The 23,744-nt window shown below is 36.5% G+C and overlaps 3 protein-coding genes and 1 pseudogene across 10 annotated transcripts; 2 read left to right on the top strand and 2 right to left on the bottom strand.

Annotated features, from left to right (window-relative positions):
* Positions 1–131: 131 nt before the first annotated feature.
* On the bottom strand, positions 132–3,107 carry LOC113093080 (proline-rich receptor-like protein kinase PERK8; annotated as a pseudogene).
* ap4m1 (adaptor related protein complex 4 subunit mu 1) lies at positions 436–13,744 on the top strand. 2 transcript variants are annotated; one of them, XM_026258888.1, is made up of 16 exons: positions 436–521; positions 9,171–9,308; positions 9,481–9,566; positions 9,677–9,783; positions 9,896–9,992; positions 10,092–10,202; positions 11,215–11,295; positions 11,373–11,435; positions 11,517–11,583; positions 11,676–11,729; positions 11,826–11,932; positions 12,013–12,104; positions 12,749–12,793; positions 12,895–12,945; positions 13,035–13,152; positions 13,230–13,744. In XM_026258888.1, the coding sequence occupies exons 2-16, from the start codon at positions 9,251–9,253 to the stop codon at positions 13,419–13,421; spliced, it is 1,329 nt and encodes a 442-aa protein (XP_026114673.1). In that variant the 5' UTR covers positions 436–521; positions 9,171–9,250; the 3' UTR covers positions 13,422–13,744. The 2 variants fall into 2 exon arrangements, with proteins under 2 accessions (XP_026114673.1, XP_026114671.1); XM_026258886.1 differs by lacking the exon at positions 436–521 and having other exon boundaries at positions 9,075–9,308.
* Positions 13,745–13,992: 248 nt separating this feature from the next.
* arrb2a (arrestin, beta 2a) lies at positions 13,993–21,685 on the top strand. 6 transcript variants are annotated; one of them, XM_026258892.1, is made up of 16 exons: positions 13,993–14,113; positions 14,677–14,707; positions 14,786–14,846; positions 14,934–14,978; positions 15,349–15,545; positions 15,873–15,932; positions 16,075–16,142; positions 16,234–16,369; positions 17,477–17,561; positions 17,682–17,754; positions 17,955–18,092; positions 18,906–18,989; positions 19,420–19,443; positions 20,554–20,630; positions 20,733–20,787; positions 20,885–21,685. In XM_026258892.1, the coding sequence occupies exons 1-16, from the start codon at positions 14,091–14,093 to the stop codon at positions 20,970–20,972; spliced, it is 1,245 nt and encodes a 414-aa protein (XP_026114677.1). In that variant the 5' UTR covers positions 13,993–14,090; the 3' UTR covers positions 20,973–21,685. The 6 variants fall into 6 exon arrangements, with proteins under 6 accessions (XP_026114677.1, XP_026114675.1, XP_026114674.1 ...); XM_026258890.1 differs by having other exon boundaries at positions 18,861–18,989; positions 20,888–21,685; XM_026258889.1 differs by having other exon boundaries at positions 18,861–18,989.
* On the bottom strand, positions 21,610–23,697 carry LOC113093062 (autophagy-related protein 16-1-like). Of its 2 annotated transcripts, XM_026258896.1 has the most exons (7): positions 23,468–23,697; positions 23,344–23,386; positions 23,116–23,203; positions 22,357–22,430; positions 22,015–22,266; positions 21,744–21,930; positions 21,610–21,713 (listed from the first exon to the last, which is right to left on the bottom strand). In XM_026258896.1, exons 1-6 carry the CDS (start codon positions 23,553–23,555, stop codon positions 21,822–21,824), a joined length of 654 nt encoding a protein of 217 aa, XP_026114681.1. In that variant the 5' UTR covers positions 23,556–23,697; the 3' UTR covers positions 21,610–21,713; positions 21,744–21,821. The 2 variants fall into 2 exon arrangements, with proteins under 2 accessions (XP_026114681.1, XP_026114683.1); XM_026258898.1 differs by lacking the exon at positions 21,610–21,713 and having other exon boundaries at positions 21,789–21,930; positions 23,344–23,379; positions 23,468–23,539.
* Positions 23,698–23,744: the final 47 nt, after the last annotated feature.

Genomic DNA, 23,744 nt, shown 5'->3' with positions numbered 1-23,744 from the left:
AAATTTGTAAAAAACAAAAACCTATAACATCAATCCGATAAACAAACCAAACTAGTTTTTACGTGACCATAAATTATACATCCTTTTGATAAGAAAATGTGAACGGAGTAAATTATGAAGATACTTTTTTCTCACTTTTTTTTTTTTTTGAGAAATCGGGGAGCTGGAGCTGCATGGTGGATAGGATCTTGATTGAAGTCAAATGTGTCATAGGTTGGAACTGGGGCATATAGGATTACTTTGTTCCACATTTATTATTTTTTCACCTTTTCCACTGGCAGTGCTGGTGATGGTTCAATCATCTCAACTGGCCTCGGAGGATTGTTGATTACGCAATCAGTCACAGTCAAACTCTATTCCATTGATAATCATTGGTTGAGGGGCTGGTGGAGGCGTGGATTTTTGTGGTGGTTGAGAAGAAGCAGACGTCACTGGCTCTGAGGCAATTACAGGTGGAGAGCGTGACTTCTGGACAGGAATGGGTTTGCAGATTGGGTGGTAACGTGGATCGCACAGTACAGGTATACCACAAGTGGGAAGGTACACAATATGTGGCATGATTGGGGGTCTTTTGAAATTACGCTGGTACATAACATCCATCTTGGAGACAGGTAGTAAAGTAGGGGGTGAAGACAGGTGGTAAAGTAGGGGGTGGAGGCTGGGTTCTATTTTTATTTCTGCTGTGTATTGCTTGCTGAGGAAATAACTTCACCCAAAAATGCAAATTCTGTTGCTCTAAACCAATACGATTTTACCTATCTTTTAAAAACTCAAAAGATTTAACAGGAGCATAAAGGCATCAGAAAACTTATCCATATAAACTGAGCGGTTTAATCCAAGTCGTGTGAAACAATACTATCTACACCACTTAAAGGGGGGGGTGAAATGCTATTTCATGCATACTGAGTTTTTTACACTGTTAAAGAGTTGGATTCCCATGCTAAACATGGACAAAGTTTCAAAAATTAAGTTGTACATTTGAAGGAGTATTTTTGTTCCCAAAATACTCCTTCCGGTTTGTCACAAGTTTCGGAAAGTTTTTTTTCGAGTATGGCTCTGTCTGACGTTAGATGGAGCGGAATTTCCTTATATGGGTCCTAAGGGCACTTCTGCCGGAAGAGCGTGCGCTCCCGTATAGCAGAGCACAGCAGAGACATTCACTGATCAGAGCGAGAGCGAATTGTCACAAAAGAAGTGTGTTTTTGGTTGCCAGGGCAAGACAACCCTGCACAGATTACCAAAAAAAAACAGCATTAAGGGACCAGTGGATGGAGTTTATTTTTACAGAGCATCAACGGAGTTGTGCAAGTGTTTGTGTTTGTTCCCCTGCATTTCGAAGATGCTTGTTTTACAAACAAGGCCCAGTTTGATGCCGGATTTGCATATTGTTTATTTCTTAAGGATAATGCAGTCCCAACGAAAAAGGGTCACGATCGTGTGTTGGAACCGCAGGTGGTGAGTAAAACTGCTTAAAATATCTCTGTGTTGTTAACTTAGCAATCGGTGTGTAAGCACATCAAGTAAGCAACATGCGATGTTGTCATCAAACTGAACTTTCCACATGTACAGCTTAAAAGAAAAAAAAAGACGACATAAAGTGGAACTTTGTCATTTTCCAAAACCGCTATGCAAATATATACAGTTTCAATACATACCACATAGAGACGTCGTTGCTGATGCTGCTCTTGTTAAATTTCAGCCTCTGGATCTGATTCTGGATCATAAATATACGCTGAATCTGACTGTAGTCGCTCAGTCTAATACTGACAGCTGGGGTAGTTTCGCCCGGCTATGCCTGGCTGGCGCGCTGTGTCCTTGTTGTTCTGTTACCTTACGGATTTGGTCTTGAGAATATATAGGCTTTGTTGTGTTGCTGATTATTCTTTTATTTGCTTTATCGTGCAGAGGTAAATATCCATTTATCCAGTTTCAATGGTAAATCATATCGGTATACATATACACACAGTCAACAATCAGTTTTCTAGCGCCTATGCGCCACAAGCAGTCAAAACCTTTTTGCCCTTCCGGGTCAAACCCCCCTGCCCTTTGGCAGTTTGATACTTCCTTTATAACTTTGACCTCAGGTAACATTAGAGCGACACCTGCTGTACAAACAAGAAACAACACCCAATATCTAAATAAACTGACACCACATTTGGCTTATACCGACTGTTAGCCATGGTTTGCTGTGGATGATGTTTTTTTCCTCACGGTAATTTCACAGCTTCCAAACGCTCTCAAAGCAAAAGCCTACTCGCGCTCGTGATTCTTTAGCTCCACCCACATGTCACGCCTCCAGGCGCTCGTTTTTTTCCGGGAAAAATCTGTACAGACTATCTTTCTCTTATGAATATAATAAAACTAAAGACTCTTTGGAGTTATGAAGGATGCAGTACTACTCTATAGGTACTCAAGATTAACAGGATATTGAGTGAAAACGAGCATTTCACCCCCCCCCCCCCCCCCCTTAAGATATTTTGGATGAAAACCTGGAGGCTTGAGACTTTCATAGACTGCAAAGTAAATAACACTGTCAAGGTCCATAAAAAAGGTTTGAAAAGTCGTTGTCAGAATACTCCATCTGCCATCAGACATGCAATCTGGGTTAAGTGATTAATGACTAAACTTTCAGTTTGGGGTGGAGTAACCTTTTAAAACTTAATTATATGACAGAAAAAGGAAGATATATATTTATTGTCTTTGGAGACTTTTGGCAAGGATTTTGCCTGAGACACTGTGAAAATTTTAAAAACAGTTAACAAATGTTTAGCTGAATAGTGATTTCTTAAAGAAAACTTTTGTAAATAATCATACCTGGCAGAATAACTAAGCAGTGCAGAGCCCCATAAAGACACAGCACAGACGTCACCTGAAAACAGATGTGTTTTTTACATTAATAATTAATTTAACTTATTATTCTGATCTGTTAACATTTATTTCATTAGTCAATATAAGGTCTCAAATACCTAATGTTTTATATATCTTAGTAATATATATGAGTTTATATTTATTATTCATTATTATTTGAGATATATAATCTAAAACTAGAGGTCAAAGACTTGTAAAATGTATATGTACATTTAGGCATTTTAATAACTCACCCTCATGTCGTTCCAAACCCGTGAGACCTCCATTTATCTTCAGAACACAGTTTAAGATATTTTAGACTCAGTCCGAGAGCTCTCAGTCCCTCCATTGAAACTGTGTGTATGGTCTACTGTCCATGTCCAGAAAAGTAAGAAAAACATCATCAAAGTAGTCCATCCAGGGAACTACACTGCGACCAAAATGGTCGCATATGCAACCTTTTGAAATTACACTGCGACCCTAATTTTTTTGAGGTCGCAAATGTATCACTGATTATTTTTGTACCTACCTTATGTTTTAGGCAATATGCTATGACATTTATTAAAACAGAAATTTTTTATTTTAAAAATATGTTTTATAATGTGCTTTGAGCATTCAACACATCAAGTTGGCTTCAGCCCCTCGATGTGGGAAAGCTCAACTAAGTAGCTGGTTAATCGCGCGCTCTGTTCTGTGCACACGAGAGAGGCGTATCTCACGAACAGCAACACTGAACCGAGCAATGCTTCAGGACGTTCCTCCTGCACCTGAAGGAACAAATACAAATCGAAGTTTAAACAAACAGAAAAGGATGCGAAAGAGCTTAATTCAGCACCGCGGTGTTCTGGTGTTCAGGGCGCACCCAGACATGCATCTCAAAGTCTTCTTGCTTTTGTACAGACAAATACATACTAAATATGTAAAAATACCTGTCTTGGAAAGTGTGTTCGAAAAGTATGTGGTTATGTCTTAAGTGAAAGTAAAGAGCTGAGAAAGATATCGGATGTGTATCATTATAATGGTAGATTGTCTCTTAAAGGGGGGGTGAAATGCTATTTCATGCATACTGAGTTTTTTACACCGTTAAAGAGTTGGATTCCCATGCTAAACATGGACAAAGTTTCAAAAATTAAGTTGTACGTTTAAAGGAGTATTTTTGTTCCCAAAATACTCCTTCGGGTTTGTCACAAGTTTGGGAAAGTTTTTTTTCGAGTATGGCTCTGTGTGACGTTAGATGGAGCGGAATTTCCTTATATGGGTCCTAAGGCACTTCTGCCGGAAGAGCGCGCGCTCCCTTATAGCGAGGCTGAGCACAGACATTTCACTGATCAGAGCGATTCACTGATCTGAGCGAGAGCGTCGCTAAAAGTCACAAAAGAAGTGTGTTTTTGGTTGCCAGGGCAAGACAACCCTGCACAGATTACCAAAAAAAACAGCATTAAGGGACAAGTGGATAGAGTTTATTTTTACAGAGCATCAACGGAGTTGTGCAAGTGTTTTTGTTTGTTCCCTGCATTTCAAAGATGCTTGTTTTACAAACAAGGCCCAGTTTGACGACTGATTTGTGTATCGTTTATTTCTTAAGGATGATGCAATCCCAAGGAAAAAGGGTCACGATCGTGTGTTGGAACCGCAGGCGGTGAGTAAAACTGCTTAAAATATCTCTGCCTCCTTGTTAGTGCGTCCCCTCCCATGCCGGAGACCCCGGTTCGTGTCCCGCTCGGAGCGAGTCGTTGCTGCTTCTGCTCTCGTTCAGTTTCAGCCTCGGGATCTGATTCTGGATCATAAATAAACGGCTGAATCTGACTGTAAGCCATGGTTTGTTTTGGATGATGGTTTTTCCCTCACGATAATGTCACAGCTTCCACATGCTCTCAACGCAAAAGCCTACTGGCGCTCGTGATTCTTTAGCTCCGCCCACACGTCACGCCTCCAGCCGGTCGTGTTTTTCCAGGAAAAATTGGTACAGACTATCTTTCTCTTATGAATATAATAAAACTAAAGACTTTTTGGAGTTATGAAGGATGCAGTACTACTCTATAGGTACTCAAGATTAACAGGATATTGAGTGAAAACGAGCATTTCACCCCCCCCTTTAAAGTGACCGCATCTAATTTACTAAATCTGCTGTCAGTGTCTTTAATGTTAATCCAAGAAACTGAAAGTAAATCACTCACAGCTCTTGACTGAATTACCTTGTAGTTTTAACAAGAATTTATCCACAGTCAAACCAAAAATCGGATATAATTAATTATATTGTTTTACTGATGGCTGCAGGACACTATTTCATTTATGTAAGGGAGTATGGCAAAATACAGCGGACTATGAAATAATATACCCCAACATTCTTCATACTGTAGATTACCAGTGATATTGATAAAAAAGACCACAGACTGAACAAAATTAAGCATAGCTTGCTTTGTAACCAACAAAGTATGGATAGTTGTGTAAATATTGTCATACTGACAGTTGTCGGAAGTTTGGTTGATTCCATTACATATCTTTCTACAATAGTTATCTGACATTATCAAGAGGAATTTGTTCTGACACAGTTTTACTTCGAGTTCTTGTCATTTTTTTATTACCAATTTCTAATCTATAGAGAATAAACTTAATAGTGTGAGCAATCTTGAAGGTGTCTGAATACATTTTGGTTTGACTGTGTATTTTTTTTTATTTATTTTTTTTACAGTGAAGACTGTGCAGTGCTATTTCTGGACACCTACAAACTTAAAAAACAAACAAAAAAAAAAAGTAAACATTGTGTAAATAGCACAAATAAATAAATAGAACGGACATACAGTAAATATTAAACCATTTTAAACAGGGCCCACTGCTACGGTTCTGAGTTAAGGTACTAAGACGGAGCAATGCACTGTGTGTACTGTAAGAAATAAAACAAGAAGACATGTGGTTTAAAAGATGGCAAGTAAAATAAAAAGCACATCTGTATGCAATACAGTTTCATTATTATCCAGAGTGGCATACTTGCCACAAAAAAACTTAAACAATTTGTGTGACCAAATCTTGTTTTACACCAGTAACGGAAAAAGTTATTCGCGCAAGGGCCACCAGTGGAAAAGGTTAGTGTAGTTCCCTGCCATGTGACATCAGAGGGTCAGTTCGAATATTTTGAAGAATCGAAAATACATTTGGGTCCAAAAATAGCAAAAACTATGACTTTATTCATCATTGTCTTCTCTTCCGTGTCTGTTGTGAGAGAGAGTTCAAAACAAAGCAGTTTGTCATATCCGGTTTGCGAACGAATCATTCGATGTAACCGGATCTTTTCGAACCAGTTCACCAAATCGAACTGAATCATTTTAAATGGTTTGCATCTCCAATATGCATTAATCCACAAATGACTTAAGCTGTTAACTTTTTTGTAATGTGTCTGACACTCCCTCTGAGCTAAAACAAACCAATATCCCGGAGTAATTCATTTACTCAAACAGTACACTGACTGAACTGCTGTGGAGAGAGAACTGAAGATGAACACCGAGCCGAGCCAGATAATGACTCGTTCACGAGTGAAGAACCGGTTCTGTCAGATGTGTTCTCAAACCTTGTCTGCCCCTTGTCAGAGGGCATCACCTCCCATTTTGATAATTACTTTAGTAACCATGTTCTGAACATCACATCTTTCCCCCAGATGTAGTCTATCTAGGTGGTTGAATAAAAATATTAGGACTTTATTTAAAAAAATTACCTCATTCCTTTACTCCCTCTACACCCACGACTGCAAGCCTGTGCATGGATTCACCTCCATCATTAAATTTGCAAATGACACCACGGTTATTGGCCTCATCAGAGACAACGATGAGACTGCCTACAGGCAAGAGGTACAGCATCTGGCCGCATGGTGCGCTGACAATAACCTGCTCCTTAACACCAGTAAGACAAAGGAGCTCATTGTGGACTTGAGGAAGAAGAAAGGAAGCATGCACGACCCCATCTACATTAACTGGATGGTTGTTGAACATGTCTCCAGCTTCAAGTCCCTGGGGACCACCATCTCGGAGGACCTGTCATGGACCACAAACACCTCCAGCCTGGTCAAGAAGAACCAGCTGTCTTCAGCCATCCTGGTGAACTTCTACCGGTGTGCAGTCAAGAGCATCCTGACCAGTTGTATCACAGTCTGGTATGGGATCTGCTCAGTTGCTGACTGCAAGGCACTGCAGAGGGTGGTAAAAACTTCCCAACTCATCACAGGGACACCACTTCCTGCTATTGAGGACATCCAGAGAAAACACTGTCTACGTCGAGCTCGCAGCATTCTCAATGACTCCTCTCACCCTGACCACGGACTGTTTAACCTTCTGCCATCTGGAAGGCACTTCAGGAGCCTCCGGACAAGTACCAGCAGATCCAGGAACAGTCTCCTCGCTGAACTCTGTCTCTGACACCCCCCACACCACACACACAGACTCCTCACCCCTCCTCATCACTACATCTGATTTATTTATTTATTTACAACAAGCAAAAAACAGCAAGCTTGTTATTACTTGCACTGTCTGTTCATCCAGAAACACCAAGTAATCCATTTGAACACTGAAATATTTTCTATGCACATACAGTCCACTGCACTAGTGTAAATTATTTTAATATGTTCATAGTTTCTGCCTATAGTGTACATACTATACAGATGGATTATGTAAAAGCGTATGTTCATAGTACACCTAACTGTATATCATGCTTGCTGATATTATTTAAAACTTGTAAATGATATCCATAATACTGCCTTATCTGTATATTTATTGTACATATTGTAGACCTTGTATATTCTGCACTTACTGTTTATTGCACTTCAGGTTAGATGCTAACTGCATTTCGTTGCCATGTTGTAACTTACCTTACATGTGCAATGACAATACAGTTGAATCTAATCTAACGTTAATCTTGGCACCAGCAAGTTTGTTAGCTAGACAGTTAGCTCAGCTAACAATATTTACTTATTTTCAGTATTGTTATGAATAAACATTCATATTTGTCTAATCGGCTAGATAATCCAAACTGTATAAAAATGTATACTGTTGATAAACAATATAAAAACAGTAACGATACGTCACATAGGGCAGGCGTAGCATTTTAATAATACTGTTAACATTACGGCGGCGGGGAATTGAACGTGCATGAGTTATTTTATTTAATCTGTGTAATTTTAATGTTTCTTTTATTTTTACCTAAAACATAGAGACACTGATGATGTGTCTGCATCGTCTGCAATCAAGCATTTCAGTGGGCTTAAACAGATCACCCTTTACAGCATTTTTAGTTCCCAAACAACTGACAGTTTTGACCTAAATATGATTTTCAGTAAGAATAATTAATCCTAAATTTCGACATTAATAACTTACTTTTAACTGCATCAGACGTGCGCGCTCACAAGATCTCCCGGTTCTTTCTTGTGAATTCAGTTCACTGGAGACTCGCACAAAACGGTTCATTTGAATCAGTGAGTTGTCGACTCTAGAACAGCTGCAATCCTAAAAGAAAGCTGCAATCGGATAATTCTAATTCGTGATGAATCGTTTGGTGCGATTTGCGAACCGCTTTAAAAAGGATTATTAAAAGAATCGGTCCGTTCTTGAATCTGACACCGCTTCAGCGTGTTGGAGTCATGGTCGGAGCACGTGATATATTATAGGAGTAACGATATGTTTTATGAAATGTAGTAAAAAGTACGATCTTATGCTTTGTAATGTAGTAAAGTAAAAGTTACTCAAAATAAAACTACTCCAGTAAAGTACAGATACTTGAAAAATGTACTTAAGTACAGTTAGTAAAGTTACTCCGTTACTGACCACCACTGATACGCTAAACGTCACAAACACAAACGTTACAAACAGGATTCTTAAGAGGACTTGTTCTGTTATTTGTTTATTATTTACATTCAACAGTATCAGTTAAAAGTGAAATATTAGATCTATTAGTTTTCATCGACTTAACTGCAGTATAGCCTAACAGTATATATTTTAACCATATTCACCCTTCAGTGCAGTCATTCTGCTACGATCAGTGTTTGTTAAAGACAACCGGTCTTTGTTATTACTTCCACACGAATAAATCAATATACATATATGTATACAAGTTCGATTCGCACGTGTTACACCATACTTTAAATACATGTGTACCTTGGTGTGTAATGTTTTGGTGTAGTCGCCGAGGAGCAGTTCATATTCCAGCTCAGTAGATGGCAGGAAACGTCACGGTAAATGCGTGAGTGCTCGTGAAGAAGAACAAACCGGCTGTTTACTTCACGGTCGGGGACCATAGAAATACTGAAACATTTGAGCAGCTAAACGGGTTTCTTTTGTCAGTTTGCAGAATACAAATGACGGCGGATAGGAAGCAGACTGATTTTTAATAACACGAAAGCCAATCGTGTGTGCTGAAGAAAATGATCAGTCAAATTTTCATCTTGTCATCAAAGGGAGATCATCTCATATATAAAGACTGTATCCTTACAACTGGCTTACTAATCTAATAGTGAGATGTTATTTGTTTATATATGTATGGTTGGTATAAAGATAACATAATAATGAAGCCCTGCCTTTAGTTCGTTTTGGACTCATATGACATAAATCTGTATACATTTTGCTCATTAGTTTTCTTAACTCTGCGTGTCAGTCCGAGGAGAGGAAAGTAAAGACGCCATCAATGTCTTCTATGAGATGGTCACAGCTCTTAGTGGTAATCAGCCTCCGGTTGTCATGGTAAAATAAGCATTTTTGGGTGATCTTATGCCTGGCTTTTAATTGTTATATGGTAATAATTTTCCAGTGCATTATTTGGCTTATGTTTACACTTGTTGATCTTGTTGCAGTCACACAAAGGTCTTAATTTCATCCACATAAGGCAGGGAGGGCTTTACTGGGTGGCGTCCACCAACACAAACCCGTCCCCCTTCACCATAATTGAGTTCCTCAACAGGTTAACAAATCTTAATATTATCAGTAATGTCATATTTTATTTTAATAATATTACAGCTGTGTATTATCTGTGTAGATGTCGTTGTAATAAGCAGCAGTTGTATGTCTCACAGATTAGCCGCTCTTACGAAGGACTACTGCGGCAGTTTGTCAGAGAAATCAGTGCGGATGAATTTCGCTCTGATTTATGAGCTGCTGGATGAGATGGTGGTAAATGTTCTTTCTGTTTCTTTTTATTGTCACATCAAACACATAAGTCTTAAAAGCACACAACTGTTTATACTCTACCTCTGTGTTTCTGATCTCCAGGACTTTGGCTACATACAGACGACCTCAACTGACATCCTGAAAAACTTCATCCAGACAGAAGCTGTTTCATCCAAACCCTTCAGTCTTTTTGATCTAAGTAATGTTGGATTGGTAAGTAATCTTTTTTTCTTTACTTATTAAACATATTTATAAATTTATTAACGTTTTTTGTTTAACAAACAGACAGCTGTGGTCTGCATTATAATAGTTGATTTTACGTTTAAAGCAGTGGTTCTCAATCATTTTCACTCCAAGTCAAGTGACTTCACCACTTTTCAAAGTTATGTGAATATTTCAATATCTGAAAGTCTAGATATTTCCGATATTTTCTGCTCTAATGACAAAGCTGCTGATTTTCAATCTTTCCATTTATTTGCTTTTATTTACAAACTAGAAGTGGCAATATAATAAATAATGTGTACAATAAGTATAAGTAAATAAAATATGTGCTTTATAAGTGCTTTATGATTTTCACTTTGACTTTTGATTATTATACATTTGATTTGATTTCATATTTTCAGATTATTATTGCACACAAATGGCAATTTCTACCCAATTAAATATTTTAAAGCTTGAGAAAATCTATGCAAGTGTATAATTTCATATATATATATCTATAGATATATATATATAGATATATATATATATAGATATATATAGATAGATATATATATATATAAATAATTTTATTAATTGCCATGACTTTACTTAGTCTAGAAATTACATTTATAATTAAATTGCCCGAGATCAGGAGAAATCTCGTTCTTAATATATATATATATATATATATATATATATATATATATGTGTGTGTGTGTGTGTGTGTGTGTGTGTGTGTGTGCGTGTGCGTGTGTGTGTGTGTGTGTTTTCTTTAACAAATTAAAGCAATAAATATAGTTCTAGGTCAAAGCAGCTGAAATTGTTGTTGTAGTTTACAACAGTTCTTAAAACTAATAGCTTAAAACAAATCTTATTTTGTGTTATTTTAAGTAATTGTAAACAATTTTGTGGCCCCCTTTGGAAGTGTGTTGTTGCCCCCTAGTGAGTCCTGGCCCCCTGGTTGAGAATCACCCAAATGAATATTAATGATAAGTATAGACTTTACAATTTTCATATTTTGTAGTTTGGAGCTGAGACACAGCAGAGTAAAGTGGCCCCTAGTGTTGCAGCCAGTCGTCCTATAATGTCCAGTCGAGGAGAGCAGGTGCGTTGTCTTAGATTCTTCAGTTATGTTTGATGATCTCAGAAATGATTATGAATTGTCCTTCTCTCTGGCTGTAGGGTGGAAAGAATGAGATCTTTGTGGATGTGATAGAAAGGCTGTCTGTGGTTATTGGCTCCAAGGTGAGTACAACTCAAAAGAACCATGTTTTGAACTAAAACTCCTAATTGCTTACATCTTTTACATGCTACTCTTCTTTTAAGGGAGTTTTAATGAAAGCAGATATTCAGGGAGAGATAAGAATAAAATGTTTTCTCCCGACCTGTTCAGGTGAGTTGGCTGCATTTTGCAGTCCATGTTAATGCAGACTGTGAAATGATCTTTCCTTTTATGATTGTATATTTCTTCTGCTCATCCTGTAGAGATGCGGATTGGACTGAATGAAGAGCTCAGTATTGGAAAGTCCGAGCTAAAAGGTTGAGTATGCAACACTGATCAATACAGATGTTTCTCGAGAGACTGTGTATGTTTAATTACAGCTGTGATTAAGTCTGTTTCCTTCTATTCTTCAGGCTATAGTTCAGCTGTGCGTGTAGATGAATGCAGATTCCATCAGGCTGTCAAATTGGATGAATTTGATACTTTCAGAATCCTGAAAGTTTGTCCGAGCCAAGGAGAGGTAACTTGCTGAGACACGCTCAGAAATGCACTTCAGAATAATTTCTGAATGGATAGTTGATGTAGTTGTTTTTTCTTCAGCAAACAGTGATGCAGTATCAGCTATGTGATGAGCTGCCGTGTGCACCTCCGTTTCAGTTATTCCCCTCTGTAGAGAAGGATTATGTAAACAGGTCTGTAAACTTATCTATGGGTTTTGACATTTTTATGCAAAACACATAACATGCGATCTAATCATTTGTTAGATTGTGATTATATAATATAGGTATATTATATAATATAACAGATCAATGAATGAATCGGTAAAATTAGTATATAAATGGTTAATGATTATTAAATTGTTTTAAGTGGAATATTTAAATAAATGATTATAAATGACTGAATGAATGAATATAAAAGACAGAAAAATAAACACTGCTAATGTTTGGTTGCTTTCTTGAAAAACACACACATACACAGGTTGAGAAGAATCCTTATATACTTGAAATTTAAACATAACTTTAAATTAATTAAAATCTTTTTAAAGTGGAATTGTCCATTTTTAAATGAAATAAATGTTAAGTAAAATTCTGTTTCAAATTAATATATATTTAATTTAAATTCAGTTCATTTCTTTATAGAGCTGGACATTAAAGGCAACATGAGCGACACCGATTGAACTTCAGAATGGAATAATTGTTTATTATTGATAATAAATTGCTCTATTTAGTTAATATTGGTAGCTTTATCAAAATGCATAAACACCTCTTAACCGTGAAAAATCACTGTAATGCTCATCCTCTCATGGATTTTTATTTGAATAAATCTTTCTTTGCAGGGTGTTGATTTTCCTCAAGCTTAGATGTGATCTTCCACCTAAAAGGTCAGTATTGCATAGTATTTAAAATGTCATGATGCATCAAAAGATTTGTCAATATGAGTACACGGTTCCATTACAACTGTTGTTCTTTATTTTGGCTGCAGTACGGCTCTTAATGTTTCCATCACTGTTCCTGTGCCAAAAGGCTCTACAAGGTCAGATTTTATTTAACAGCATGGTTATTAGTGTTATTTAGTCTTGTGGACCATCTATAACCCCTGTAACCCCTCTCAATCCACTACAGTATGTCTCAGGAGCTCAGTAGTCCTGACCAGACCGCTGAACTGCAGCCGAAGAACAAAGCCCTGCTCTGGGAGATCCCACGTTTCCCAGGAGGAGCACAGTTGTCAGCTCTGTTCAAGGTGATGTTATTATATGGTCATTTGACTTGACACAATTTACGTGATCCATCACTGATGAGGTCAATTCTGTACCACAGGTGGATGTTCCTGGTCTAAGCTCCGCCTCTTTACTGGAGGTCGGCCCTGTCAGTATGTCATTTGAACTGCCCAAACAAACCTGCACTGGCCTTCAGATCCGCTTCCTCCGGCTCTCTCCAACTCAGACAGGACTGTCACAACGTTGGGTTCGATATGTCACTCATTCTGACTCCTACACCATACGGATCTGACCTAACCAGATGGAAAGAACATTAAACAAACTGCTGTGTGCCTCTTCCAGCTACAATTTGTATTGTTTTTTTGTTTTGTTTTGTTGGGAAGATGGTAATTATCTATGCATATGAACAAATTAGCAGTTTTGCTCCTTTCATTTTAATATACTGAATCTGGAGATTTTTGGAGATATGACAATATTGTCAAATATGACTATCAAAATAGTGTTTCTTTATTAAAAAATAAAATAAACCCAGAGGTGTATAACATTGACTATGTATAAATGGCTTCTATATATATATGTATACACACACAAAATAAAAGTTTTGTTTACATAATATATGAGTGTGTACTGTGTATATTTATTATTTATATATAAATACAAACACATGAATATATATATATATATATATATATATATATATATATATATATATATATACATATATATATATATATATATATATATTAATGCATAAATAATAAAATTAATATAATTAAAGAAGCGACTATTCAGTGTTATTAAATAAATTTTGCTCTCTGAACTGCCGCTTTTTTCTGTGGGTGTCAGATCACGTGACCCAACGGTAGCTCCACCCACCGCCATCTACAGGAGCTGCTGCTGCTGCTGTTTACAATCAGTGTGTTTTTCTCCACAAATTCCTACAGCCAAATTCTCCCTCATTATGGGGGACAAGGCAGGCACCCGGTGAGTGTTTTTAAAATTTCAGACCTCAAAATCTTTCCTGGTATCATTATTGTTGAAATTATAAAGCGAACTATGGAAACCTAATACAAGCTGGATTGTAAATGGACGTGGATGGATAATGTGACTGAGCATGATGGAGAAACAGCACATAATGTGCACGTTAACTATATAAAAAATTTTGTATAGATAATTGTGTTAGAAATATGTATTAAGCATTTGCAAATGTTTGATCAGAAGTCAGTTCATCCTTTAGCATGCATGTCGCATAGCCTGGCAGCTAACAACAGCTGCCCATGTTGGGTCTATGCAACATTCTCATGCTGCTCTTTCTGCTTATTAATAAAACTTAGTATTATTAGTTTTAATATTATTGTCAGCATTATTGTAGCAATACTGGGCTTTTTAAGCAAACTAGTTTTCCCAGCATGCCATTTGTTGCTCTCCACCATTTGTTTGCTCTTGCCATCTGCTTCACTATAAAATGCTCCCACCTACTACATTTACAAGATCAGCATTGATGATGTCCGTGATTTATTCATGCGTTCATATCTCTAATTCTAAAGGGTATTCAAGAAGTCCAGTCCAAATTGCAAGGTAAGATGTTTTTATATATCATAGAGTCATAGTTTTGATTTCCAAAAGTAGTAGTTAAAATCCTGTCTGTTTTCACAGCTTACTGTATATTTGGGGAAAAGAGATTTTGTGGACCATCTAGATCAGGTGGACCCTGTTGGTTAGTGGTTTCAGATAAACGGTTCAATTGAATTTAAATGGAGAAGTGAAAGCTCACTGACATAATTCATATTTACTTCTGCTACAGATGGCGTGATTCTGGTTGACCCAGAATATCTCAAAGATAGAAAAGGTGAGCCAGAAAGCATCCTTGTTGTTTGGTATGAATGCCTTGAAAATACAATTCTGGACAAGACCTTTAAGTCAGTAATTATTATCATGTAAGGCCTGGTAAACAATTAAACTATGACTTTTTAAAGTTTCAAGTGAGCATTTGATGATGGCAAAGGTAATCTAAATAGGCAAAGGCAATGAGCATGCACAATTACATTTTGGGATACCAATATATTGTGCATCCCTACTGCTTGGTTTTCCTGTTGATGAACTGAAGCTTATCTCATATAGAGTGTTTTTGTATACTTATGACAGCGTACTTCACATCATATGCAAATTATGTCTTCACTTCTGGTGTTTCTCTCAAACGTTCTTCGTTTTTCCTCCAGTATTTGTGACCTTAACCTGTGCTTTCCGGTATGGCCGTGAGGACCTTGATGTTCTAGGGCTCTCCTTCCGAAAAGATCTTTACATCTACACTTTTCAGGCCTATCCTCCCATTCCCGAGGACTTCAAGCCCAACAGTCGTCTGCAGGAGAGGCTTTTGAAGAAACTAGGACAGAATGCCTATCCTTTCCATTTCATTGTGAGTTTCTACCCGATTCTACCTTTAAATAATGATGTTGTGATGCTTAAATTTACTTACATTTTTTTTTTGTTATATTTGCTTTCTAATTATTATTTATGCATTTATGTTGTAATTCATTAAGACAATAAGAGTCATTACATTGCATGTTTTGACTATTTATTAAGACAAATAATATGAATTTATATAATTGTCCATTTATCAGCTATAAGGTGAAAATAAATATTGGTATGCTACATTACATTAACTTTAATGTACTTTTTTTTTTTTTTAATAGGAAGTACTTGATCAGATACTTTATTAGATATATTTTTCTGTTTTTTTTAGATACCGCAAAACTTGCCATGCTCTGTTACTCTGCAGCCTGGGCCTGAGGACACAGGAAAGGTATTATCACTCATACAAGGCTCATTTTAACACTACAAACACCTTCTAACACCTTTAGATTTGTCAACCAATTTTGCACACATCCTGTTTGTGAAGATTTGGCGAACTTGTCCTTTGTTCTCCTCCGTCGTTCTCACTCCAGGCCTGTGGTGTGGATTTTGAGATCAGGGCTTTCTGTGCCAAAACGATGGAAGAGAAGAACCACAAAAGGTTTGATTATTTACAATTTCCTGCCCCAAATCATTTGTTTTCAGTGTAAAACAGTTTAGATCTTATTTGAAGCTTATTTCTTCCTCTACAGGAATTCAGTGCGACTTGTGATCCGTAAAGTCCAGTATGCTCCTGAGAACCCCGGCCCCCAGCCGATGGTGGAGACAACGAGGAGTTTCCTCATGTCAGACCGGTCTTTACACCTAGAGGCTTCACTAGATAAAGAGGTATCGCACTGTTTAACCCTGGATACAGATTAGGGCCCATTTGACCTGGAAGAGATTTATAAACATTTCTAAAACCTGCATTGTTTTTAGTGAGAGAACAAAAATTTGCAAGGGCTTTAGGTTATTCAAATACACATCATTTATTTTCTTTGATATATATATATATATATATATATATATATATATATATATAATATATAATTATTATTTATTTATTTATTTTTTTTACTATTTTTTTTTACTATTTTTTTTAGAGATAACCATTTAAAAAGATGGTTGTTTTGGACCGGGGTATGCATGGAGTAGCTTAAGGTGTCATAAACTCTTTTTGTTAAATTATCTGTGGAATTATATTAGTGTCAAAAAACATTTGAAAAATATATTTAACATTTTCCCCACAACCCACACAATGTTGGGAGTGTATTTTGTTGATACATATGAATATGTATGCCTATTGACAAATCATTCCAGCTTGAAAAATAATCTCTTTTTTTTTTGTCAGAAAGTAAACATTTATGCAATTAAAATGAATTTGATTGTTTGTAAACATAGTAATATCTGTTATTTTGATACAGATAAATGTTGGTTGCATAAATCTGGACTGTTTTTGAGCAATCATGAGTTATAAAGACAAAGGAATTTAGTAAATCATAGAAAGATTTTTAGTGCTGCCAAAATGATTAATCTTGATTAATTGCATCTAAAATGAAAGTTTGTGTTTACATTATAGATGTGTGTCTACTGTTTATTTATACAATAATATAGTATAAATGCAGTCACATACAAGTATATATTTTAAAGATATTTACATGATTATATTTATACATAAATTAAATTATAAATTACATATTTTACATAAAAATAAAAGTTTTCCTACATATGTACATGCATGTGTGTGTGTGTACTTTTATATACAAAATAAATATATATTATGTATAAGATGTGAAATATAAGATTATGTAAATGCAAACTTTTATTTTGGATGTACTTAATTGTGAATAATCATTTGACAGCACTACAGATTTTTTAAACATTATGAAGGTTAACACCGATCAATGCTAATAAGAAATAATGAACCTATAAATAAGCACATTTTTTCTCACACAGCTGTATTACCATGGGGAACCCATCAGTGTTAACGTCCATGTCACCAATAACTCAACCAAGACTGTCAAAAGGGTTAAAATATCAGGTGAGTTACATCCAATAGTCCTCTAATTGCTATTTGTCGTTTGACATTTTCATGTCGCTTTCATCATCTATGATCTGTGTTCTTATTCTTACAGTACTGTTTATGTTTGTGTCTCTGCAGTACGACAGTATGCTGATATCTGTCTCTTCAGTACAGCACAGTACAAATGTCCAGTGGCTCAGATAGAGGCCGAGTAAGTTTAGACTATATTAAAATCATTCTTTATCTGAACTTTATTCAAATAGTCAAGATTAATCACTGAGATGTCATTAAGAAAACCAACTTGCCCAGAAATGAAAAAGATAAAAAACCACGTTGTCGTCTTTAGTCTGACTATGAAATCATGTGTACATGGGTAATGATATGTATTTGTCCCGTCTTTGCATCCTGCAGTGATCAGGTGGCATCCAGCTCTACTTTTTGTAAAGTGTACACACTTACACCCACTCTCAACAACAACCGAGAGAAGAGAGGACTGGCGCTGGACGGAAAACTCAAACACGAGGACACCAACCTGGCGTCCAGTACTATGTGAGTACTGCTGTACTTAATCACCACATTTTAAGCATATACTCAGTGGTTACCATAAAAACACTTGTTTATGTCCTTATAAAATTGGAATTTTGTAGAATTACAAAATGCAACTTAAGGCCAGATTTACTAAAGGGGGCAAATTGGCATTAGTGCGCAATTCCGTAAAAGTGTCGATGGGAGGGAAATTCAGCAGGTGATTTACTAACAATGCACACATTAGAGAAAAATAATGATCAGCGCAATCTACCAAGAGCAGCGCGAATAACCCCCTATTTTCAGACATGCTTTACTGAGTGTTAAATAATGACGCAAATACCTGTATTTTCACGAGCGCAAACGTTAGTAAATCGCATTGCGTGGTTTATTTTTACTCTCCTCCCATAAATCTTGCGCCTGAAAGGGAAACTCCTACAAATGCATACAGCGCTAATTCTTCTCTGCGTATCTTTAGTAAATTTTGACAGTACTATTTTAACGCCAAAAGATGGTTTGTGCTGGTGCAAGCTGTTAGTAAATCTGGCCCATATGCAAAAAAAAAAAAAAAGGCAAGTTAAATTAAAATATTAACAAAATGCAAGTTTCATACTTTGAAATCTACCATTACTACTCTACTCTATAGTGTACAAAAATATCCCTGTTCATTTTCTTAATGCACTTTCATTGTCTTGTTGTGCATGGTTCATCAGTGAAAAACAGATGAATTTCCTGTTTGACAGTATGTCACGTTGTAGAATTGAGTTTGGTGTTGATTTCAATTCTTCAAAGGATAAGGAGTCGATGGACTGGTTCTGTCTGTGTGTCTGCCTGCAGTGTGAAAGATGTGAGTAACAAGGAAGTTCTGGGGGTCCTGGTGTCCTATCGGGTCAAAGTCAAGCTGGTGGTCTCCCGTGGAGGGTGAGTCACCTGCTTCCTCTCTTACAGTCAGTCACACACTGTCCACAGATATTAAGAACTGCTAGATGTTGCCGTTGGTTTAGAGATTTAATGTCACATGTAATTCATTGTGTGTTTATGTGCACAAGATTCATGATATGATTCACCTGTCCTAAAGACACCATGTCAGTTCTGTGTGGAAAATTCCCATTAGTCAGTTTGTGAGGTTGACCTTATCTTTCTTTTTCAGTGGTGGTGCTTCAGTTAGCGTGCTGTGCTTTAGCTGTTCAATTTTTGCAGGATGCTGTGAGCCTTGTGTTATATATTCCCTCCCTGAACCCTCGCCTCTCTGTGCTGCTTCGTTCTGGTTATCAAATCATTTAGTCATTATCCCATTGTTTTATGTCTCTTTCTGTCTGTTTCCTTCTCTTCCATCTGTCTCTTGCGTCAGGCTTTTAAGCAGCTTGCTGGAGAGGTAAATACATCCATTGTGCATTCTGGTGTCTTGCTATAGTGTCTCTTGGTTTGCCCTACGACAGAGATCTGCTTGGTGTTCAATGCTCTGCTCAACTTTACCCTGATGTTTCCTGTCTGACATCTGTAGTGGTAGAGCACTTACCTTAACACACATGAATCTGCATGTATGGATCAATCTCACTGAGAAATGTCTAGGTCATATTTTTATCTATAAATCCAAAGAAAGACATTTTATAATGTAAATAATTCCTGTTTTGGGCCTCTTTATTACACTAAGGAAAATCATCCTGTATAGATTTTAATTTTTTTTTATACTAAAATAATATATGTAAAACACGTATTACTAGAATGATGTACATTTCCAGTTGTATTCACAAATTTAAACAAATTAATAAAAAAAAAATATATATTTTCACATGATGAAACCAGCTTTAAGATTGACAAATGATAATGGTCAATTATAATTTTTTTTGAAAGCCTTATGTTTATTCCTTTTAAAGACAGTTATGAATTGTTTTGTAATTATTATTTTAAAGATTGAGATTTTATTTTCAATAATGTATAAAGAAGTGGTTAGTTTTTACAGTGAGATGCTTAACAATGTAAGTGAATTGGACTTTATTGTGATGAACATGTCAGAAAACCCAAAATTGTTATGGTTCTACAGTAGTTTTTATTTTTGTACAATATACACTACTGTAAAAAAGAAAATAAAAAATGGGTTGATAAGGGTTTTTTTTTATGTTTTAAATGCTTTCCAAGGCTGCATTTATTTGATCTAGAATGCAGTAAAAACACTAATATTGTGAATTATTACAATTTCAAATGTTTTCTATTTAATATATTTTAAAATGCGCTGTCAATGCTGAATTTCAGAAGCCATTACTCCAGTCTTCATTGTCACATGATACTTCAGAAATCATTTTATATGCTGATTTGCTTATTCTTTAATTAATAGAAAGTTCAAAAGAAGAGCGATATTGATTATGGAGTGAAATATGGCCTGGTCAGTTCATGAGAGATGTCTTGTCTCTCTTATAAGCTCTTGCACACTTCAAGTATTTCAAATGATGGCAGAGTTGGTTTTGTTGTGTTCTCTTTCATTCAGGGACGTCTCAGTAGAACTGCCTTTTGTCTTAATGCATCCAAAACCCACAGAGTCCACCCTTTTACATTCAACCTCAGGTTTGTGCCAAGTAATGATAAAAAAAACTCATTAATTGCAACATGTAAGAGTAACAGGATCTCCTTCATTAAGTCACTTAATAATACTTTTTTGTTCACCAGCTGCTCCAGTGTTGGATCCACCAATTGACACCAACTTGATAGAGTTCGACACGAAGTAAGCAAGACTCTTTAAATATGTACAAAGCTCATTGATCACGTTTGTATTTATCTCTCGTCTTAAGCTTTGTTTTCCATGTTGCTCTTTCTAACAGCAGTTTGACCCCAGATGAAGACATTGTATTTGAGGACTTTGCTCGCTTGCGGTTAAAAGGAATAATCGACAAGGAAGAGGACTGCTGAATTTCCAGTATCATCTCGTTCATCAAGAGCAGAAGTGCTTCTCATCTCCTAAAGGGTGCAACAATGAAACGATTCTCATCTCATTATGAAAGAAGCAGTATTGGGATATTTTACTGAAAAGTGGAGAAAAAAATAAAAGACTTATCAATATACGTATGAAAAGCTAATGAAGAAAGGGATTCCAGGGAATTTTGTACATTTTTGCATAGGCATGTAAAAATTCTCATATTATGCCAGCTCTTATGTTATGAACGGCAAGCCAATTTGTAAAGATGGTGAAATTTGCTCCATATTTATTACTTTACAGAGACGGTCATGTGATCTATGTACAGTATGGACCGATGGATGGTTTCCATTGACATGGGCTGTGCATGTTTCTCAGTGCTGCTATGAGGATCATATGTGATTGAGCACATTGTTTTACTGCAGGATGTAAATATATGAAAGTGCTGCTTTTAATTTGTTGGACTGCTGTGTTGGTTTAAAAAAAAAAGTAAATGTATAGAAATGTAACATCCCTCAGGAGCAAGGAAAGTAGTTGTGTTATAACAGATTTCATACACAAAGGATACACTGTATGCCATTTTATTTTCATTTTAAAACGGAATTTTTATTTAATTTTTTTTTTTAATAAAACTCTTAGAAATACAACACGGTTGTGTTACTTTGTTATTAAATATGGATGCTAAGAATATTAAAGGCAAGAAAATCCAGTGTGTTTGCTCTCAGGTGTACTTGCGCGTGTGTGTGTGTGTGTGTGTGTGCGTGTGTGTGTGTGTGTGTGATAATCTCCAAAAGCATAGAAAATATGCCAAAAACATAAGATTTACATTAACAGATTATCAAGTCTTAAGAAGAAGGGGGCTCAGTTTTGGACTCTGTTGGTTTGTCTGCTGCACACGCTGTGCGAGATCTGACACGATGCCGCTTCTTCAGTCGACCTGCCAAACGTTGCCATCTAAGAGGATGATAAATGAATCCCAAAACAATGTGTAAAATCATTGAAGAAACGGTAATAAAATATGCATAGAATTACATTCACCTTTCTTGTGTTGCATTATATTTATTAATCCTCTCAGCCTCCTCTTTCTTCTCCTCTAACCAGCGCTCGAGGAGCTGCTCGTTCTGGAGGTTTGCGGCCGTCAGCTCTTCTCTCAGTGAGCTGTGCTCCAGTCTCAGTGCTGTCAGTTCCTTTGATTGACACTCCAGCTGATACTCATATTCCTCTAGTCCAGCCTTCAGACTGGAAGCCCCCTGGGCCAATACAACCGCTTCGGTCCTGTAGCGGGCAACTCTACGGCAGGAAGACACAAAGGCCTATCAGGACTCCTTTTCTTGATGATTTTGTCATCTTTCTCAGGACGTACCTGGCTGTTTGACTTACTGTGAGTGACAGTATTGCAACTCTGCTTCCTTCAGGTATATATTGCTAGTCAGATCCGAGATTTTCTGCTTGAGCTAGAATGAAGAGAAGAAGAAGGATATTCAATCGTTAGTAGTAGCAGCAGCGATAGACTGTGGAAACTGATTCGCTGAGGAATAATGTTCAAAAGAATGGAATTGGTTTGAAACAGAAGTCTGTAACCTTATAAATGTCTTGGTCAGTTTTGGTCAATTTAATGCATCCTTGTTGAATAAAAGTATTGAATGGTAGTGTGTAAGGGTTTACACCAAAATATTAAGCAGCACAGCTCTTTGATCATAAATGATTGATAATTCTAAGAAAATAAATGTTTACAGAGTAGCAAATCAGAATGAACTCTGAAGGATCATGAGATACTGAAGGAGTAAAATATATCCAAATATGAAAGTTACTTTAACTGTAATAATATTTTACAACATTACTGTTCTTCACTGTATTGAATGCAGTCTTGATGAGCATTAGAGATTTCTTTCAGTACTCCAAATATTGAGAATAAATGTTGGAATAAATCTATTAAAAGTCCCAGTTAATGGCTTAATATGCTCAGAAACAAACAAAGGTAAAAACTAATTTCATCTGGGTTAAGCAACTGAAAACTTAATCAAGTGTACAAAAACATGTTAAGCACAAAATCTCAAGATCTAGTGGGAAATAAAATATCACGTTTTATCAATAAGGTGATGTATTACTGATGTGTATAGTTATGAATATCACTCTCACCTGTTGATTAAGAAATTCCAGCTCATTGACTCTCAAATGAAGGATGCCGCCTTCATCTGGGCATCTGGAGCTTCCTTTATCACTGGAACTGGGTCAAATATGACAGCAAACAAAACAATACATTTAAATGTATAGCAAGAGCATGTATCAGGTTATGTGCATAATCTATTCCAATAAATCAAGAAATCAAACCAGTACTAAAATGATATCAGGCATTGTGTGTCTTACCTGAGTTTCATGTGAAGAGTCAGCATCTCCTCCAACCTGGACACTGTCAGAGCATCCAGTCATTACTGAAGCACTACTGTTTGCTTGTTTCTATACATTTGACAGCATCTGTAATAAAACTCACCCTTTTCAAACAGGCCAGAGAAAGGATCTCTCTGTCTGCAGTCTCTGTGAAACAGCTCTGCCCGCACGTGACTCTTCCAGGACTCCATGATCTGTGCTGGAACTCAGCTGGACAATTCACTTATTTTAGACTCTTATCTAATGTTATATTACAGCGTCTTCACATTAGATATTGCGTGCAGTCCTGGATAACTAATTTCTGTTGCAGATTTTCTAAAGATGTTGCGCAAATGGCTTTAATTACTAGTTAAACATCATCCATGTTTAGTTTTCTCCAA

Source organism: Carassius auratus, unplaced genomic scaffold (genome assembly GCF_003368295.1).
Source record: "Carassius auratus strain Wakin unplaced genomic scaffold, ASM336829v1 scaf_tig00214857, whole genome shotgun sequence".
In the NCBI taxonomy this organism is placed as follows: domain Eukaryota; kingdom Metazoa; phylum Chordata; class Actinopteri; order Cypriniformes; family Cyprinidae; genus Carassius; species Carassius auratus.
The sequence above is the reverse complement of the archived record's forward strand: the minus strand, read 5'-3'. Positions and strand labels throughout refer to the sequence as shown.

What these genes read in the sequence shown, in the direction of transcription:
- ap4m1 (XM_026258888.1), top strand. Translation starts at nt 9,251, where the DNA reads ATGATCAGTCAAATTTTCATCTTGTCATCAAAGGGAGATCATCTCATA. An exon ending in TGGAAAGTCCGAGCTAAAAG is followed by an intron (nt 11,730 to 11,825) that starts GTTGAGTATGCA and finishes TCTATTCTTCAG; the next exon opens with GCTATAGTTCAGCTGTGCGT. An exon ending in AGTTGTCAGCTCTGTTCAAG is followed by an intron (nt 13,153 to 13,229) that starts GTGATGTTATTA and finishes TCTGTACCACAG; the next exon opens with GTGGATGTTCCTGGTCTAAG.
- arrb2a (XM_026258889.1), top strand. Translation starts at nt 14,091, where the DNA reads ATGGGGGACAAGGCAGGCACCCG. An exon ending in CAAAAGGGTTAAAATATCAG is followed by an intron (nt 17,562 to 17,681) that starts GTGAGTTACATC and finishes GTGTCTCTGCAG; the next exon opens with TACGACAGTATGCTGATATC. An exon ending in AACCTGGCGTCCAGTACTAT is followed by an intron (nt 18,093 to 18,860) that starts GTGAGTACTGCT and finishes AATTCTTCAAAG; the next exon opens with GATAAGGAGTCGATGGACTG.
- LOC113093062 (XM_026258896.1), bottom strand. Translation starts at nt 23,555, where the DNA reads ATGGAGTCCTGGAAGAGTCACGTGCGGGCAGAGCTGTTTCACAGAGAC. An exon ending in TGGAATTTCTTAATCAACAG is followed by an intron (nt 22,431 to 23,115) that starts GTGAGAGTGATA and finishes TCTTCATTCTAG; the next exon opens with CTCAAGCAGAAAATCTCGGA. An exon ending in TATAATGCAACACAAGAAAG is followed by an intron (nt 21,931 to 22,014) that starts GTGAATGTAATT and finishes TCATCCTCTTAG; the next exon opens with ATGGCAACGTTTGGCAGGTC.